At 48.2% G+C, this 15,336-nt stretch overlaps 7 protein-coding genes across 7 annotated transcripts; 4 read left to right on the top strand and 3 right to left on the bottom strand.

Annotated features, from left to right (window-relative positions):
- Positions 1-129: 129 nt before the first annotated feature.
- Positions 130-2,162, top strand: TrAFT101_003313 (uncharacterized protein; the record flags this gene model as incomplete). The annotated part of the gene is made up of 8 exons (XM_066126844.1): positions 130-152; positions 225-357; positions 412-490; positions 541-582; positions 1,304-1,386; positions 1,447-1,681; positions 1,743-1,757; positions 1,819-2,162. The coding sequence occupies 6 exons, from the start codon at positions 130-132 to the stop codon at positions 1,543-1,545; spliced, it is 459 nt and encodes a 152-aa protein (XP_065982951.1). The 3' UTR covers positions 1,546-1,681; positions 1,743-1,757; positions 1,819-2,162.
- Positions 1,983-4,122, bottom strand: TrAFT101_003312 (uncharacterized protein). Its single transcript, XM_024899453.2, has 3 exons — positions 2,872-4,122; positions 2,658-2,799; positions 1,983-2,604 (listed from the first exon to the last, which is right to left on the bottom strand). The coding sequence occupies exons 1-3, from the start codon at positions 4,057-4,059 to the stop codon at positions 2,126-2,128; spliced, it is 1,809 nt and encodes a 602-aa protein (XP_024764446.2). The 5' UTR covers positions 4,060-4,122; the 3' UTR covers positions 1,983-2,125.
- Positions 4,123-4,308: 186 nt separating this feature from the next.
- Positions 4,309-6,151, bottom strand: NUO40 (NADH-ubiquinone oxidoreductase 40 kDa subunit). Its single transcript, XM_024901773.2, has 9 exons — positions 5,946-6,151; positions 5,876-5,889; positions 5,764-5,826; positions 5,607-5,701; positions 5,464-5,555; positions 5,266-5,407; positions 5,044-5,202; positions 4,645-4,980; positions 4,309-4,589 (listed from the first exon to the last, which is right to left on the bottom strand). Exons 1-9 carry the CDS (start codon positions 6,074-6,076, stop codon positions 4,491-4,493), a joined length of 1,131 nt encoding a protein of 376 aa, XP_024764445.1. The 5' UTR covers positions 6,077-6,151; the 3' UTR covers positions 4,309-4,490.
- A 224-nt stretch (positions 6,152-6,375) lies between these two features.
- Positions 6,376-8,941, top strand: TrAFT101_003310 (uncharacterized protein). The gene is made up of 5 exons (XM_066126843.1): positions 6,376-6,425; positions 6,603-6,854; positions 6,921-7,333; positions 7,388-8,370; positions 8,425-8,941. Exons 2-5 carry the CDS (start codon positions 6,767-6,769, stop codon positions 8,861-8,863), a joined length of 1,923 nt encoding a protein of 640 aa, XP_065982950.1. The 5' UTR covers positions 6,376-6,425; positions 6,603-6,766; the 3' UTR covers positions 8,864-8,941.
- Positions 8,844-9,834, bottom strand: HH2B (histone H2B). The gene is made up of 3 exons (XM_024899418.2): positions 9,526-9,834; positions 9,382-9,453; positions 8,844-9,326 (listed from the first exon to the last, which is right to left on the bottom strand). Exons 1-3 carry the CDS (start codon positions 9,686-9,688, stop codon positions 9,148-9,150), a joined length of 414 nt encoding a protein of 137 aa, XP_024764443.1. The 5' UTR covers positions 9,689-9,834; the 3' UTR covers positions 8,844-9,147.
- Positions 9,835-11,618: 1,784 nt separating this feature from the next.
- Positions 11,619-12,538, top strand: HTA1 (histone H2A). Its single transcript, XM_024907701.2, has 3 exons — positions 11,619-11,771; positions 11,846-12,138; positions 12,191-12,538. The coding sequence occupies exons 1-3, from the start codon at positions 11,716-11,718 to the stop codon at positions 12,247-12,249; spliced, it is 408 nt and encodes a 135-aa protein (XP_024764442.1). The 5' UTR covers positions 11,619-11,715; the 3' UTR covers positions 12,250-12,538.
- Positions 12,539-12,884: 346 nt separating this feature from the next.
- Positions 12,885-15,084, top strand: TrAFT101_003307 (uncharacterized protein). Its single transcript, XM_024902371.2, has 2 exons — positions 12,885-13,377; positions 13,445-15,084. The coding sequence occupies exons 1-2, from the start codon at positions 13,148-13,150 to the stop codon at positions 14,934-14,936; spliced, it is 1,722 nt and encodes a 573-aa protein (XP_024764441.1). The 5' UTR covers positions 12,885-13,147; the 3' UTR covers positions 14,937-15,084.
- Positions 15,085-15,336: the final 252 nt, after the last annotated feature.

Genomic DNA, 15,336 nt, shown 5'->3' with positions numbered 1-15,336 from the left:
CCCTTGATGCCTTAGAAAGTTGGCGTAGCGTAAGGCAGAAAATACCACTTCCGGACCTGGTCGTTAGCCAATTGGAGATCTACTATCAATCGCACCCAAGGTCTTTTCCAAGGCGACAATCTATCCAACATGACGACGCGACAAGCTGCTCTGTTAGTGTTTACACCAATCAGGCTCACGGCCGTTTGCGAATTCGATTCTGACCACTAGCCTCTCGTTTCTAGGTCGCTGTACCGTCGCTCGTTGAAGCTTGCGTTGGACTGGGCTGTCCATCGCCATCTATGGCGAGGCCAAGCGCTCTATATTCGATCTCTGTTTGAGGCCAACAGGAAAGTCTCAGACCCTCGGCAACAGAGAGTTAGTGCACGCTCCTTTCACATCGATCGATAACCGGCATTAATTGTCCCACAGGCTTTATTGGCAGAGACAGAAAAGTTACTAGAGAGCTGGAAGCACCCAGACCCGTATATTCCGCCAACAGCCCCGGGAGGTGAGACAACACATACAATCCGCATTGGACGGCAGAAGCTAACTGATCAGGCTCCAAATTCGAACGAAACCTTCCTTCTCCGATTTTAGACCGTGAGTCAACGTCCATCCGCGACTGCTACGCCTGTTACGCCTGCTAATCGTTTTGATAGCCCCCCCTCATCGAGCAAACCACCATTAAGGTCTCATGTTGCACCAAATATAGACCTCCAGTACATAGCAAAATATAATAAAATTTGGCAATAAAAAAAAGTTCAAGCTTGAAGAAGGGTGAATGTGCTATGTGAATGAATGAAAAGTTCAAAGATGCATACTCATATCAGGACGTACAGGACTGTAATCTAGAATTTTCTGAAGACAATAAGAGGAGTTTTTTTTTTTTTTCCTTCATTCGAAAAAAAAGTCATAATTTATTCCTAATTTTATCAAATTAGTAGTAAAATCCTATATTGTTATTCCTGGCAGTATTTAGCTACTGAGTACTTGGCGAGGCGTGATGTAATAAGGCGCATAACAGAGCCCCTCCTACAAAATGTCACTAATACTTCTTATACCGGCTGCCGCTGTTCTGACTCTTCAACCAAGACGCTTACTCTCGCAACCCCAATCCATAGCCTGCATTCCTCATTATTAAATTCCCAGCTTATCGCCGTGGCAATGGCATCGTGTATTTTCTGTCGAATTATCAAAGGTTTGTAGTCCAGGGAAGGCGTTTGCCAATCCATGCAGCCACTTAGACAAGAAAAGCTACCCCTCTCTCACACTCTCACAGCTCCTGCAGACTTGCCAGTATGCTAACGGCGTGTTATACCAGGCGAGATTCCGTCTTTTAAGCTGTTTGAAAGCGATAAGACGCTGGCTTTCCTCGATGTCGGGCCCCTCAGCAAGGGCCACGCTGTAAATCCACTCTTACCCAGAGGATTACTCTAGATTTCTGACATTCTGACTCTCATCCAGCTTGTCATCCCCAAGTTTCACGGCGCAAAGCTAGCTGATATCCCCGATGATCAGCTCTCTGAAATTCTGGTAACACGCCCGTGCTGCTCTGTTGCTTAGTTTGGCTTGGTTGTCCCTACTAACCAGATATGCCATCCAACAGCCTACTCTCAAGAAGCTAGCGATAGCTTCTGGAGCAACCGATTACAACATTCTTCAAAACAACGGAACCCTTGCTCACCAGCAGGTGCACCATGTAAGTTTGACTGCACCTCTAGATTCAAGATGAACTCAAAGCTAAACTTGAATGAAAACAGGTTCACTTTCACATGGTATGATAGTCTCCGTTGGCCACAGCAAAGCATCTTAGCCCTCATACTAACTCTTCATTAGATCCCGAAGCCAAATGAGACAGAGGGCCTTGGCATCAGCTGGCCTACGACTTCTGGCGATATGGAAAAACTCAAAGCACTTGCCGAGGAGATCAAATCTAGGATGTAAACAGCAGCTATATGATATCACTGGTTTAACCTGCTCACCGGCTTGAATTTGGACTGGCGGGAACATGATGCTGTGGTTTATTTACCCAAGATACATGGGAAGTGAACGCATTGTGCAATATGTCTATCCTCCAATAGATACCATATACAGTACCCCAGTCTATCCAAATAGTATTATCTTGGCATCCATAACTGTCTCTTTAATCTACATCATCTGCCGATGTTTCTAGATTTCCATTCCCGTCAGAGGCTGGGGCATCATACCATCTCGCCGCAGCCGCACCTTGCAATATCCGCTGTCTATCGTAAAGAGATCGCGCACGCACATACGGGTCAAGCTGCCAGTAGTTTTCTCTGAGCTGTGTCGCCAGCTGATCCCTCTTGTCGGTGATTTCTTTGCTGTCGCCCTTGTGTATCCACTGCACAGTCGCTTCTTCGTATTCCTTCATAAGCTTTTCCCTAATTCCGACGAGTTTTCCCCTGGTCTCGGTATCCTTCATCGCCTCATTTTCGCCAATGATGGGCTCTTCATATTTATATTCCCAGTCTTCGTCGCCTCCAAGCTCCTTGAGGATATGCTCAGGCTCTATGAATTCTTGCAAATCATTCTTGTTATTTGTGAAATGAACTTTCGCCGCCACAACCGGATCTAACCAGCCGCGGATAATCTTCCAAATTCCTGCGCCCAAAGTTAGTTTCTTATTCTCGTCGATGAGCAGTTCATATTCATACCTTGAAATAACCAGGGAGCGTTGTGGACGAGGACAGCTCCAAGAGATTCAGGGTAGTTGGCTTCAAAGCATTTAATCATAAACTTGACAGGGGTATAATCCATGTTCGCCATGGAAAACCCTGTCATATCAAAGACGACAGTCTACCCAGCACAGTTAGTAGAGTTCCCCAAAGTACATTCAGCGCGGTCAGCCTAGAGAATAGAGTGGCTTACAGCTGTGTCCACAGGTGGTCTCAACACCATTCTCGCAGTCTCGATTAGGAAGACAGTGCATCGCTCCAGACTCTCTTCGCACTGCTCTCCTTGTCGATGAAGGCGAACTCTGACAACACAAATTGGCCGGCCCTGCTTGTCCACTCCGTGCAAGAAACTCTTGCCCATTCGGAGCTGCGCCAGGAAGTCTTCTCCAACCTTCTTGGCGTCGCCCTTGCCATTCTGCGCATCCAAAGCGGCCCCCTCCTCTCCGTTCTTCATGATGTCCTCGTCCACTTTCATTTCGGTGTGCCGCCAGCTCATCGTAGAGACCAGCATAACCAGAGCCTTCTCCACATCCCACTTCCGGGCTCGAAGGAACCGCAAGGCGAGAGCATCGGGGTGATCATGCTTCACCATAGTCCAGTACGTCTCGCGAATGACTTCAGGGCTGTGATTCGCCAGAACCTCTTGGAAGTGCTTGTTTTGGCCATACTTGTCGTCTTCAGCCTCGCTCGGCGCAGGGGACTTATCATTTCCCTTCCTCTTGAAGACGCCAAAGCGCTTCTTCTTCTGTCCGTCTGCTTCCGCTGCTTCCGGCTTTCCACGGGATGCCGCATCAGCGCCGGCAGAGCCATTATCTTCAGCAACGCCGCAGACCTGGAATAAAGCGTGCCACAGCTGGCGCAGCTTCTCTTCCTGCTCTGGGGTGAGGTTGCCCACGTGCCCCGGTGCGATATGGGTTGACATGCTGCCGGCAAGCGAGGCGATGGCCAGAGTATCGTCCGAATCAGCAGTAGTCGTCGTATTCGTAGCCGCAGTCTGTCCGCGCAAATCTACTGTCGCAGCGCAAGAAACGACGACAACAGCCAGAAGAACTACGACGCCGGTAGTATATGTGAAGCCACTACGAAGGTTGACGCTGCGGCTCGTCCGGGTCGTTTTGCGCAAAGGTGAATGGACGGCGCTATGACGGTCTTGTGAGGCTGTTCCTGGAGCCGGGTGATCGCAGGTGTAAGTGCTTGAGGCGGCCTGCTTAACAATCTCACGTGCCTGCGATGTGAACGCGCGAGAGTCAATTGCAAGCGCAGGCGAGGCTGTAATCGACCGGCACGGCGTGGGGAATTTCGTGCACTTGTGCGATGCTAGTGCGAAAAACCGCGATGCGCCAGATGTCACTTCCAAGCACTGCCTTGCGGGAGGCCTCATGTGCGAATCCGTGATTTGCTCGCAGCTGTGCGGACTTGTGAGAAGGACTGCGGGAGGATCATTAATCCCGAGATCCAGCTCAATGCGGAGCAAATAACATTAGAGTCGTATTCTGCAGTCTAAACCGCTAATGCCTGCTAGGTACCTCGCAGATCGCCAATAGACACCTTGGCAGTAAGTACCGTGGAGATTTAGCATATTTTAGACCTTAAGTCAGCCTCAAGCAGTTGCCTGGGGATTCCAGACCAGGTAATATTCGAAGCAACGCTTCTTTTCCAATCCTTTCACCTCAGTAAACGGTTTTTTTTTTTTAATGGAATAGAAATAAAATGTAAAAATAAACACATCTAGAGCATTTTTTTTTCCTCTAGGCTCTAGGCTCTAGTATTATATATTCTCCCTCATAAATACATATGTGCCTAGCAAAATATTTATAGCTCATCCAGGACGTGGATGTACTTCTTGTCTTCCCTCTTCTCCTTCTCTGTGGCAGGGGGTAGATCGTAGTAGTTGGAGCTTCGGAATCCTTGCTATACCGGAAGTTAGATACCTAGTCGCCTGTCATATATCATTGGCATCACTTACCAAGTAGTGGTACGTAAAGTTGGCGATGTCGCCAGGTTCGATACCAAGATCGCTGAATGTGCTGGCTTCAGGGTCAATCACCTGATCAATAAACTCTCGCTCGACCTCGTCCGCAGAGATGGTATGCCACCACAAGGCGTTGTTGAGAAGTCCTGCTACTGGCTTGAGAATTGCCTTGGGCACATTAATGTGTCGCCTCTTCTTGTAGATTTCCTTATCCACCAAAGCTGCAATCTCTGCTAAGCTGTATTGCTTAGGTCCATAGAGCTCGAATGTCTTGCCAGCTGTGGAGTCATCGTACAGCATCTTCTCCAGAGCAGTGCCTACGTCGATAGACTGCAAATATGTCAGTGAGATTACTAAACAACCATGTTTGACCGCATCTTTCTAGAAACTTACGTGGACTGGCCAGAACTTCTCCTGCATGTTGTTGGCCGTAAACAGGTTCAACACTGAAGCAAGCTTCAACAGGAGGTTATCTTCGAATCCAAAAACAGGTGCTGGTCGAACAATTGTTGTCTCGGGGAAAATGCTTCTGGCAACAAGTTCGCCTCGTCCCTATAGCAAGATGTCTTAGCACTATCCGGCACTATTCCTACAAAATTCTAGCTCCGGGCATACCTTGGTCGCAAAGAACTCAGATGGTGAGTTGACGTTGGCATTGTGTGATGACACGTGAATATATCGGTCAACATCGTACTTTGCAACAGCTTCAGCGATACGCTCGGTTCCCTCCACATGTACGTCCTCCAGAGTAAAGTTCCTATCAAGGTTTAGTGTCATTCTTCAAGATAGAGATTATTGATATGTCGCCCGTACTTCGTAGGGTAATCTCGCCCAACCAGGTTGTACACAACGTCCGAGTGCCTAACGCTTGCTTCAATAGAAGCAGTATTGCGAAGATCGTACTCCTACAGCTAGATCAGAATCAACTCATCGGGTATATCTGAGGCCAGCCATACAACAAAAATAACGCGGCCGAGGTCACCAGTGAGCTTCAGGTGTCGCTTCGTCATTTCTTCGCGGAAAGGGACAACAACGGTGCATCCTTGGCGGGCTGTAGAAAGAAAATTAGGTCGGCCGTACGCATTCCAACAATTCAATTTGCCGAAAACATACCAAGGCGGTTCACAATGTATCGACCCAGTTGACCCGTTGCGCCGAATACCGTCGCGGTATGGCCTGTATCGGTTAGCTCTCTGGCTTTGAGCGGGCAGTTCTGCGTTCGTACCTCCAAGGGAAGATCTAACAAGAATAAAGTTAATTGGTTTCTCCATATATCAGCTGCAAGCATCGCTTACCGGCCACCCTCTGATCGTAGAATAGTTTTGCCAGTTCGTGTGATAGCAACATCTGATAGGGATCGTTTGCCGCTGGCGCCGACGCAGACAGAGCTGCGGAGAGCTCTCCGAGAGAGCAGAGTGAGCATCATTCTGGCTGATTCAACAGCAGGGAGCGGCTGGCGAGGTCGTTGAGCTGGCCAATTCAAGATCTTGCTGATGCTATCTCTTGTCCCTGCCCACCAAGACCATACAGTGAAGCGGCATGCCGAAATAGTGCATTTCATTACTTTGCGAACTAGTCCAAATACAGACTAGAGCAGCCTAGGTACACTTCGTACTTTGGTTTTTCCGCTAAGCACAGTCTGCGAATGGATAAGATACGGAGTACGTATAGCCGCAGCGGAGCAAACCGAAATTGGCACTGTGGTTTGCAGCAGTCATAAAGACGGAGCTGTGACTATGACTCCATGAGTTGATAGACTTGTGTGGATATATACGGTAGGGAAAACATTTTATTGTATTTTCCATCTGTCCTCCCCCTTCATTTGAATGCTGACAGTTTCGTCAGCACCGATACAAAAGCAGCTGAGATCCAGGTAAGAAAGTATCTGGGCAGTTGCTTTTAAATGGATACCCAGCATCGCATCCAAGACCCAAATGCTGACTTTCCAATAGCACTAATACGTGTACGGAGTACATCCCAGCGTCATCTAACGAATATTTTTTGGCCAGTGCCCGTTATCCTTAGCATTTCAGTCTACTGGCCGGTGGTAGATGCAATCCTACCCGCAGCATACCATGCACACCGTTGGCGCTGACTGATTGCAATCAGTTCCAAGATGAAGCCACGCAAGCGTGCCTTGCAGAAGCAACGGAATAATTGGCAACAGTCGCCTGGTAGCAGACATTCCACGCCATCTAACAACGGTATGTCATCTTGAAGAATCAATCCCGTATCAGTTGGGCGTATAATTGATTAGTCTCTTCCGACAGTTGCTTTCACCCTCATCGATGAGGCTCGACAGACATCAAGCCATGATACCTCATTCTGGAGCCAAAATACACAACTTCGAAAGAAACCCGTGGTATTCGTTAGCTCTGGCTCCCACGATCCGTTGACATCGCCGCAAATCCAAGCAGAGGAAACGGAAGATTCAAAAACGTCTACCGAAACGCCTGTTGCCGCAACTGAAGAACAACCACAACCAGATGATGGCAGCTCTAGCGATGAAGTAATCGTTTTTAAAGGCCGAAATCACATGAAGCGGAAACCCCAAGCGCCTGAGATAGCCCCAACAGTTCCTAAGATTGTTCAGACTCCTGAGGCAACGAAAATCCCCGAGGAAACGCAGGCTCCTGAGGAAGCACAGGCTGTTGAGGCAGCGCAGGTTGTTGAGGCAGCGCAGGTTGTTGAGGCAGCGCAGGTTGTTGAGGCAGCGCAGGTTGTTGAGGCAGCGCAGGTTGTTGAGGCAACGCAAACTCCTGAGGCAACGCACGCTCCTGAGGCGACCCAGGCTCCTCGAATAGCCTGTACCCCTGAATCAACACATATTCCTGAGGCATCCTACAATCTCGAGGTAACACAGGCTGCGGAAATTACACTCACGTCCATACAAACCGAGATTCGAGCCGTTGAGAGAGAGCTATCGAGTGAACCTAGAGAACCTCGTACCCAGTACACAGAAGCAAGCAAAAAGGAAGATAGGGATAACGATGGGGAAGATTCTGATGATCTTTTTTGGCCAAAGAAGAAGTCAAATAAGTCCCGGAGACGACAGAAATGGGGAGAAGACTCCGAGGAGGACGCCATACTCGCCGATTACATTGCCAATATGCGTCAAAATGGAGAGATGATGGGCGAGACATCTGAAGAAGATTCGGATAGCTCAAGCAGTGACGACGCTGGAGACCACCCGTCGGCACCTTCAGGCCTCAAAGTTGAGGAAAATGTCGATATATATTCGGAGGCAGACTATCAGCCTCAGAAGTCACTCTTCGATGAACCCGTTGACGATCTAGATAAGCATGAATCACACACCATCTCTCATCCATCGTCACGAGAGAAACTCAGGGGGAAAGCTATAATGAAAGGCTCCACAGGCACTTTCATGCACTCTTTCACTGAGGTTGAGTATCTTGAGGAACAGGGGGATTTCGACTTCATGGACTGGGAACGACCTAGCGTAAGGCGAAAGAAAAGCAAAGCGAGGCGTCTTTTACTAGGCTCAGATATTGATTCGGATCTGGAAGAGAAACTCCAAGCCGCCTACAGCAATGATCGGCAGAGGAAGGCTCAACGTAAGAGGGAGAGGGAAGAGTTGCGAGCGACAGGAATGCTTGGCAAGAGAAGCCAGCCAGACCTACAAGCAAAGTACCGGACAGGCATCACCGCGAGCGAGGTTGTCGATGAAATAAAAACGTTCCTAGCCGGACCTCAACAAATGCGCGTATAGTACAACCCTGTCGAAAGATACCCACTTTACTGACTATTTACCAGATTAAATCTACCGCCGATGGATAAGCGAACAAGGAAAATGGTCCATGAGCTGGCAAACAAATTTAGCATCAAATCTAAGTCGGTTGGGGCTGAAAATCAACGTCGGCCGGTGCTACACAAGACAAAAAAGACGTCATATAGAGAAGCTACTTTTGACCAGGCAGTGTCACGAATTAAACGGCAATATTCCTCTCAATCAGGGGGAGGATCCAAAAACAAACAGCAATCATCATCGGGTCGGCATAATTTGGCCAGTTACCGGGATGGTGAGATCATCGGCGCATCCGCCCCAGAATTGGGAACAGAAAATCGTGGTCGGACAATGTTAGAAAAAATGGGTTGGAGTACCGGAACGGCTTTAGGAGCCAGTGATAATCAGGGTATACTGCATCCTGTAAGCCAGACAATGAAACGAACTCGAGCAGGTCTTGGACAGTAGACATAGATGTTTTAGGAGATTCTGTAATTGTTGATGCAGAAAATTTAAAATAGCATAATGTGCAGAAACCATTGCTTCGAGATATCCTCGATAGCTATTGTACAACCGCGAACCCCATTGACCGTGAAGACATTGCCCCCATAAAGCAAACCATCCGTAACGCATTAAGAGATCCCAAAGGCGAAACACAATCACCTGTAGTCTCGAATAAAGACACTAAAGTCACGCAAACAAAAACCCAAGTTTTTCAGATACGAAATCAGAACTAGCCATCATGACCCCTCTTATTTCGTCGATGAAGAGTACTTGGTAACGGCCTTGGTGCCCTCAGAGACGGCGTGCTTGGCCAGTTCACCCGGCAGGATCAGTCGGACGGATGTCTGGATCTCTCGGGAAGAGATTGTGGACTTCTTGTTGTAGGCAGCCAGCTTGGAAGCCTCGGAAGCAACACGCTCGAAAATATCTATTAAAGTCAGACAAAGAAAAACTTGAGGAAAGGGGACGCGATTGAGGCTTACCGTTGACGAACGAGTTCAGGATGGACATGGCACGGTTGGAGATACCAGTGTCGGGGTGGACCTGCTTGAGGACTAGAAACGGAAAGTTAATATCAGAAAGAAAAAAAAAAATAAGAGAAAAAAATGCAAGTCAGGTAAACAAACCCTTGTAGATGTAGGAGCTGTAGGTCTCCTTGCGAGTCTTTGATCGCTTCTTCTTGTCACCAGAAGCGGCGGTCTTCTTGCCGGCATCCTTCTTCTCGGGAGCCTTGCTGGCAGTTGAGGGGGCCTTGGCGGCGGGCTTCTTGTCGGCAGCTTTGGGAGGCATTTTTGATGAAAGTTGATAAAACCGAGTGAAATCTAAAAAGGTTGATAATCAAAAGGGCAAAATGGCGGGCTGGCAGCGGGTGATGGTGGAAAAAGTGAATGGTGCGGGAAAGAGGTCTTGGGGATGAGCTGGGCTTTTGTAGCTGGGAACGCGTTGGTGCAAGTGGATTACTGATTTGGCTGGGAGCAAGTCCAGGCGTGGCGCGAGCAAAAGGGTCGCGCGTGCACGCCCCTCTATGGGTTGTTTCTGCTGCTTTTTGGTGCTGGCGGCGCTAGGCCTCTGGGAAAAAAAAAAAGGTTGGCTGTCTACAGGTACAGGTAGCGCGGTACCTTGGGCACGTTCCAGGTACTGGCGAAGTACACCCTGCTCCAGCACAGCTATGTCGCGCTAGTCGTTTAACGGCAAGGTGTGCTCAGTCGCAATCACGCACGCTGAACCAAGTGCTACGGGGCCGAGGGCCTGCGATTGCCTCGCCGGGCCAGGGTCTGTATTGTGGCTCCCAGTCGCGTCGATTTTTTTTGTTATTCTTTTTTTTCTGCCATTTCTTTTTGCCCAGCGCGACATGTGATTGGCCAGATCTGTGGTCTTTTTTATCGCTGCCAGCCTTCCACTCCACCAAGTCCCTTCCAGCTGAAGACCGGTACGTACAGTACCCTTTTCCCTCCTGCGCTTGGGCGGCTTATGATGTACCTCCCGCCTTTTGCCTTGCGCGTTGTGCCACCACACCGCCGCCCGTTCGTTGTATGAGCGCCTTGAGCCTCGCCTGCCAGGCTTCAGCGCAGCCTACCCTGTAATGTAGAACAGAATCACATTTTGAAAACGATTCCGGCGTAAATTTCTGTACACCTTCAAGCTGTGAATGTCTTTTATTTTCTTTTGCGTTTTTGATGATGATTCTAGCACAATGAATTGCATCTTGTGGAGGAATAGAATAAAGTGTGGTGTTTTATGCGTATTTGTTACTTTGTTACCATTGTGTACACGCTTTGCGTTTGGGCTGAGAGGAGAAAATAAGAACGATGTATCTAGCACAGCTGAAACAATACAATTCTAGCCCTAAACTACGGCCTCATATTACCCACTGTGAACACTACTAAGCAAAAATACAGTGGGTATTAAAATGCTTGTTGCATCCGCACGATCTGCGCGTATCTTCCAAGCTATGTGGTGATGGCTGGATACTGAATACACAAGATTACATAACCCGGATTAGAGCAATGAAGCTCAGTATTCTGCTACGTGGTGCGCGCCACAATCACTAGGTACAGAGCTACATACCCGCAGTAGCATAGCCTTATCATCCAATAGACAGGCCTCATTTAAATCAAGGCAGTACCCTCACAGGCAGCATCCCATCCTGCACCGTGATGCAGAAATTGGACCAATCAAAGTGAACACATTGAAAGATGCACATGTTGCCTCTCTACAAGGGTGAATACTACCAAAGTACCACGCAGTGTAGTTGATGCAGCGCAGTTGCTGGGTAGTTATTTGAGATCCAAGAGTGAGGCACTAGGAAAATAAAACAAAATCCAGCGCGTTGCTGCCTCCCAAAATGAGTGGCGTGCTCAGCAGCAGCCACAGTGAGGCTTTCATGCAGCGCGGATATGGAAGCGAGCGTGGAGACGAGCAGGAGAAGACGCTGAGTGCCGGCTCCAAAAGGGATGTACCGCGTAGGTACCTGGAGCGAGCACTTAGCTGCATGAGCCTTGTATCCATTTTCGCTGTACTTCGCTTGTTCACACCCCCCCGCAATTGCGATAGCAGTTTGTTGTCGTCGGAACACGTCCAATTTTCCAAAATAGGACTAGCGTCTGAGCTGCCGCAGAGGGAGGGTGATTGGTGATCTCGCGCGCCGAGCACCAAAAACTACTTAACTGAGATTCCCCCCGCCGAATTCAACCCTCTTCATTTACACTGTCTCTCAACTATCCACGCTGCGCGATTATAATTCCAACGTTTACCTCTCTTCTCGTCCAACCTTCCGAGTTTTTTCTCGTTAATTTCCACAAAAAAACTATTTCAAAATGACTGGCGGCGGCAAATCTGGTGGCAAGGCCTCTGGCTCCAAGAACTCCCAGTCGTAAGTTGACTCGATTGACGCGATTCACGCGTTTGTATCCATCACCTGGACATCCAAGTCTGACTCTATCTCAGCCGTTCATCCAAGGCGGGTCTTGCTTTCCCCGTTGGTCGTGTCCACCGTCTTCTGCGAAAGGGCAACTACGCTCAGCGTGTCGGTGCCGGCGCTCCCGTCTACCTGGCCGCTGTCCTCGAGTATCTCGCTGCCGAAATTCTGGAGTTGGCTGGCAACGCCGCTCGTGACAACAAGAAGACCCGTATCATCCCCCGTCACCTTCAGCTCGCCATCCGAAACGATGAGGAGTTGAACAAGCTGCTGGGACACGTCACCATCGCACAGGGTGGTGTTCTGCCCAACATTCACCAGAGTAAGACGCGTGGCAAATCAAAACAAAGTACATGGACGCTAACAGTTTATAGACCTGCTCCCCAAGAAGACATCGGGCAAGGCTGGCAAGGGCTCCAGCCAAGAATTGTAATTTCTGTTGGTCGTTTTTGCTGCTTTCTTTCGAGGTCGTTTTGGTTGTCATAAAGGGGTCCAGGGATAAGGTTTACGGTTGCTTTTGTACGTCTGGGTTGTACATTAATCCCCCACGGCTATGATCAATGAATCAATTAGGGTTTTTTCGATGCACTTCAAAAACATTTAACCATTTATTTTACATATTGTTCCATTTGCAAGTGAGATATCAATGTACAACCATCGAGTGACGCATCCAAAGTCGGGATTCTATGATGCAATACAGTCCAGCTCCAATGGAGCTTGACCAATGCTATGTTTTTTCTTTCTCACTGAATCTTTCCATACTAATGTGGTAGAAAAATGATCAAAACATTTTCAAAAAAATCCTAATTTCCTATTCATTTTTTTTTTCTTTTCTCAATTTAATATATATTCGCCATATATGTCATTTTGAGTTCATATATATATATCCAATATTTTGCGTCTACTTTGTCTTAGATGAAGCTCCGCACGTCTTTTTGCTCCGTAGCTGTTCAATGCTCCAGTATTTCTTAGCAATATTTGCATTAGCTAATACTAGCACTGAAACTGCCTATAAATAGCCTTTTGCTACCAGCCTCAGTCTAACACCTCGAAGTGGCTGGCGCAGCTGCCCAGCATATGTATGCTTGTACCTTAAATCGTCCTACCTCCATCAAAGTCGTTCGACAATACCTGAGCGGCTTGCGTGGCTTTGGGCGGTGAATTCGCGACGAAGCATATTTCCGTCCCAACCAAATTTCACACTTCTGACATCTCTCGACAACTGACCTTCGCTCTGATTGATTTTTTTTTTTTTTTTTTTTTTTAAAAGAAAACAGGTTTCGAAACCTGGTATCCTCTCTTTGTGCACGGCTTGTTATGCCTTAAGCACCATGATGGCCACCGACGATTATTCCCGCCAACAGGCGCAGGATGTAAACGGAAGCAAGACCCTGCCTTTGATGTCCCGCGATGAAATCGAGGACTTGATTGCCAACGGACGACACATCGTCATTTACCGCGAATATGTCTTGAAGCTTGATGCATGGCTCAAATACCACCCGGGAGGTGCCAAGTCCATCATGCACTTGGTTGGTCGAGACGGAACTGACTGGGTGGATGTGTACGTGAACCACGTCTCTGGTACGCATGCATGCATTGGACACACTGCTAATGCTTCCTTGTTACAGTCTGCATTCCGACGAGGCAAAACAGAAAATGCCGCGGTACCGCATCGGACGAATTGAGGGCTCCTGGCTAAATTTCAGACCACCTATCCAGGGTGGTGTCTTTCGGACCATGGCAGAGATCGAAGCGGATCGTAGCAAAGGCAAGTACGAGGTCACGACTGGAGACGATGCTAGCTCGCCAAGCTCTCGAGCTCCTTCACCGGTATTTGATGTCGATGCGGGAGCGCTGCGGGGTCGAAAGAATGCCTCTGGAACTGGATCGGCGAGATCAGGGTCAATATCATCGAATTCGACTACAGACAAGACGCCGCTTGACGGCATGTCTTATCTAGACACTGTCACCCGCGAGCACATTCGGCTTGATCTGGAGACCTACCCTGCTGTCGATGAAGCGACGCAGACCAACATCGCCGTCAAATACCGTGAATTGCACCAAAGGATCATCGATGCTGGCCTCTACAAGACCAGCTATTCTGCGTACGGCTGGGAATGCCTGCGGTACTTTTGTCTCTTCTCTACGATGCTAATCACTCTTCACTATGGCTATTATTTCATCAGTGCCTTGTCTCTTGGCTTCCTATGGCACCAGCTGGTTTTCACAGCTCACGATGCTGCCCACATGGGTATTACGCACAAATACTATATCGACACGTCTATTGGAATATTTATTGCCAATTTTATCGGCGGCCTCTCCCTCGGCTGGTGGAAGCACAACCACAACGTCCACCACATTGTGACGAATGCTCCTGAGCACGACCCTGATATTGAGCACATGCCCATTTTTGCCGTTTCGCACCGGCTTTTGGGTGATTTACGCTCTACTTTTTATGAGCGGGTTATGAAGTATGATGCTGTTGCGAAAGTCCTCTTGCGTATCCAACCTTGGACCTACTACCCGTTCTTGGCACTCGGCCGTTTCAACCTCTACGTTTTATCATGGGATTTTATCCTTAATGGAAAGGGACCCCGGAAAGGCCCGGCCGCAAATCATCGGTGGATTGAGCTAGTAGGGCAAGTATTCTTCTGGATCTGGTTTGGCTATGGCATTTTGTACAAATCGATACCTGATAACTGGTCGCGTTTTGTCTTCGTCATGGTGAGCCATATTGCGTCGTCTCCCCTGCATGTGCAAATTGTGCTATCTCATTTTGCCATGAGCACCGCCGACTTGGGGCCGCAAGAGTCATTCGCGCAGATGATGCTTAGGACGACAATGGACGTTGATTGCCCTCCCTGGCTGGACTTTGTTCACGGAGGCCTGCAGTTTCAAGCCATTCACCACATGTTCCCTCGGCTGCCACGACATAACCTACGCAAGGCACAGGGACTGATTATTGAATTTTGCAAAGATGTGGACATCCCGTACGCATTTTATGGATTCTCAAGAGCCAATGGCCAAGTCATTGGCAAGCTTGCAGAGGTCGCTCAACAAGCCGCGATTTTTTCCAAGTGTCAAGAAACTATCACAAAGACAAAGAATTTTGATATATAGATGTTAAAGCGCTCATAGATATATAGAATTATATACCTAGCATGGATAAAAGACAAGGGGACGGATGCACAGATATAATGAATACCGGGGAAAATAATTTGGGATATTTTTTGCGGCTTGCTTGAGATGTTATGCTATTTGAGAGATTAAAATGAAAAAAAAAAAAAAAAAAAAAAAAAAAAATTATCTATCGTGTTATATTGCAACAGATATTACCTCTAGGACTTTTTCTATCACAGCTGCTTTTAAGCCAAGACGTATAACCTCTGTAGGAGCAAGTGGTGTTGGGAGCGAACTAGCCGGCGATTTTACCAGCAGCGAATGTACTTTTAAGGTACTTTGGGGCTAGGTATACATGCTGGTTTCTAAGTGGCTCATATACGCATTAGCCTACTCACTG

This window comes from Trichoderma asperellum, chromosome 2 (assembly GCF_020647865.1).
Source record: "Trichoderma asperellum chromosome 2, complete sequence".
In the NCBI taxonomy this organism is placed as follows: Eukaryota; Fungi; Ascomycota; class Sordariomycetes; order Hypocreales; family Hypocreaceae; genus Trichoderma; species Trichoderma asperellum.
This window is presented reverse-complemented; position numbering and strand designations above follow the sequence as displayed.

Excerpts from the sequence above, each read along its gene's own strand:
- TrAFT101_003312 (XM_024899453.2), bottom strand. The coding sequence starts at position 4,059 with ATGAGGCCTCCCGCAAGGCAGTGCTTGGAAGTGACATCTGGCGCATCG. Across the intron at positions 2,800-2,871 it reads GACCACCTGTGGACACAGCT|ACTGTCGTCTTTGATATGAC; the intron begins GTAAGCCACTCT and ends TGTGCTGGGTAG. Across the intron at positions 2,605-2,657 it reads CGCTCCCTGGTTATTTCAAG|GAATTTGGAAGATTATCCGC; the intron begins GTATGAATATGA and ends CTTTGGGCGCAG.
- NUO40 (XM_024901773.2), bottom strand. The coding sequence starts at position 6,076 with ATGATGCTCACTCTGCTCTCTCGGAGAGCTCTCCGCAGCTCTGTCTGC. Across the intron at positions 5,408-5,463 it reads GGGCGAGATTACCCTACGAA|GAACTTTACTCTGGAGGACG; the intron begins GTACGGGCGACA and ends AAACCTTGATAG. Across the intron at positions 4,981-5,043 it reads AGAAGTTCTGGCCAGTCCAC|TCTATCGACGTAGGCACTGC; the intron begins GTAAGTTTCTAG and ends ACATATTTGCAG.
- TrAFT101_003310 (XM_066126843.1), top strand. The coding sequence starts at position 6,767 with ATGAAGCCACGCAAGCGTGCCTTGCAGAAGCAACGGAATAATTGGCAA. Across the intron at positions 6,855-6,920 it reads TTCCACGCCATCTAACAACG|TTGCTTTCACCCTCATCGAT; the intron begins GTATGTCATCTT and ends CTCTTCCGACAG. Across the intron at positions 7,334-7,387 it reads AGGTTGTTGAGGCAGCGCAG|GTTGTTGAGGCAACGCAAAC; the intron begins GTTGTTGAGGCA and ends GAGGCAGCGCAG.
- HH2B (XM_024899418.2), bottom strand. The coding sequence starts at position 9,688 with ATGCCTCCCAAAGCTGCCGACAAGAAGCCCGCCGCCAAGGCCCCCTCA. Across the intron at positions 9,454-9,525 it reads CAGCTCCTACATCTACAAGG|TCCTCAAGCAGGTCCACCCC; the intron begins GTTTGTTTACCT and ends TTCCGTTTCTAG. Across the intron at positions 9,327-9,381 it reads CCTGAACTCGTTCGTCAACG|ATATTTTCGAGCGTGTTGCT; the intron begins GTAAGCCTCAAT and ends TGACTTTAATAG.
- HTA1 (XM_024907701.2), top strand. The coding sequence starts at position 11,716 with ATGACTGGCGGCGGCAAATCTGGTGGCAAGGCCTCTGGCTCCAAGAAC. Across the intron at positions 11,772-11,845 it reads GGCTCCAAGAACTCCCAGTC|CCGTTCATCCAAGGCGGGTC; the intron begins GTAAGTTGACTC and ends ACTCTATCTCAG. Across the intron at positions 12,139-12,190 it reads TCTGCCCAACATTCACCAGA|ACCTGCTCCCCAAGAAGACA; the intron begins GTAAGACGCGTG and ends AACAGTTTATAG.
- TrAFT101_003307 (XM_024902371.2), top strand. The coding sequence starts at position 13,148 with ATGATGGCCACCGACGATTATTCCCGCCAACAGGCGCAGGATGTAAAC. Across the intron at positions 13,378-13,444 it reads GGAACTGACTGGGTGGATGT|TCTGCATTCCGACGAGGCAA; the intron begins GTACGTGAACCA and ends TCCTTGTTACAG.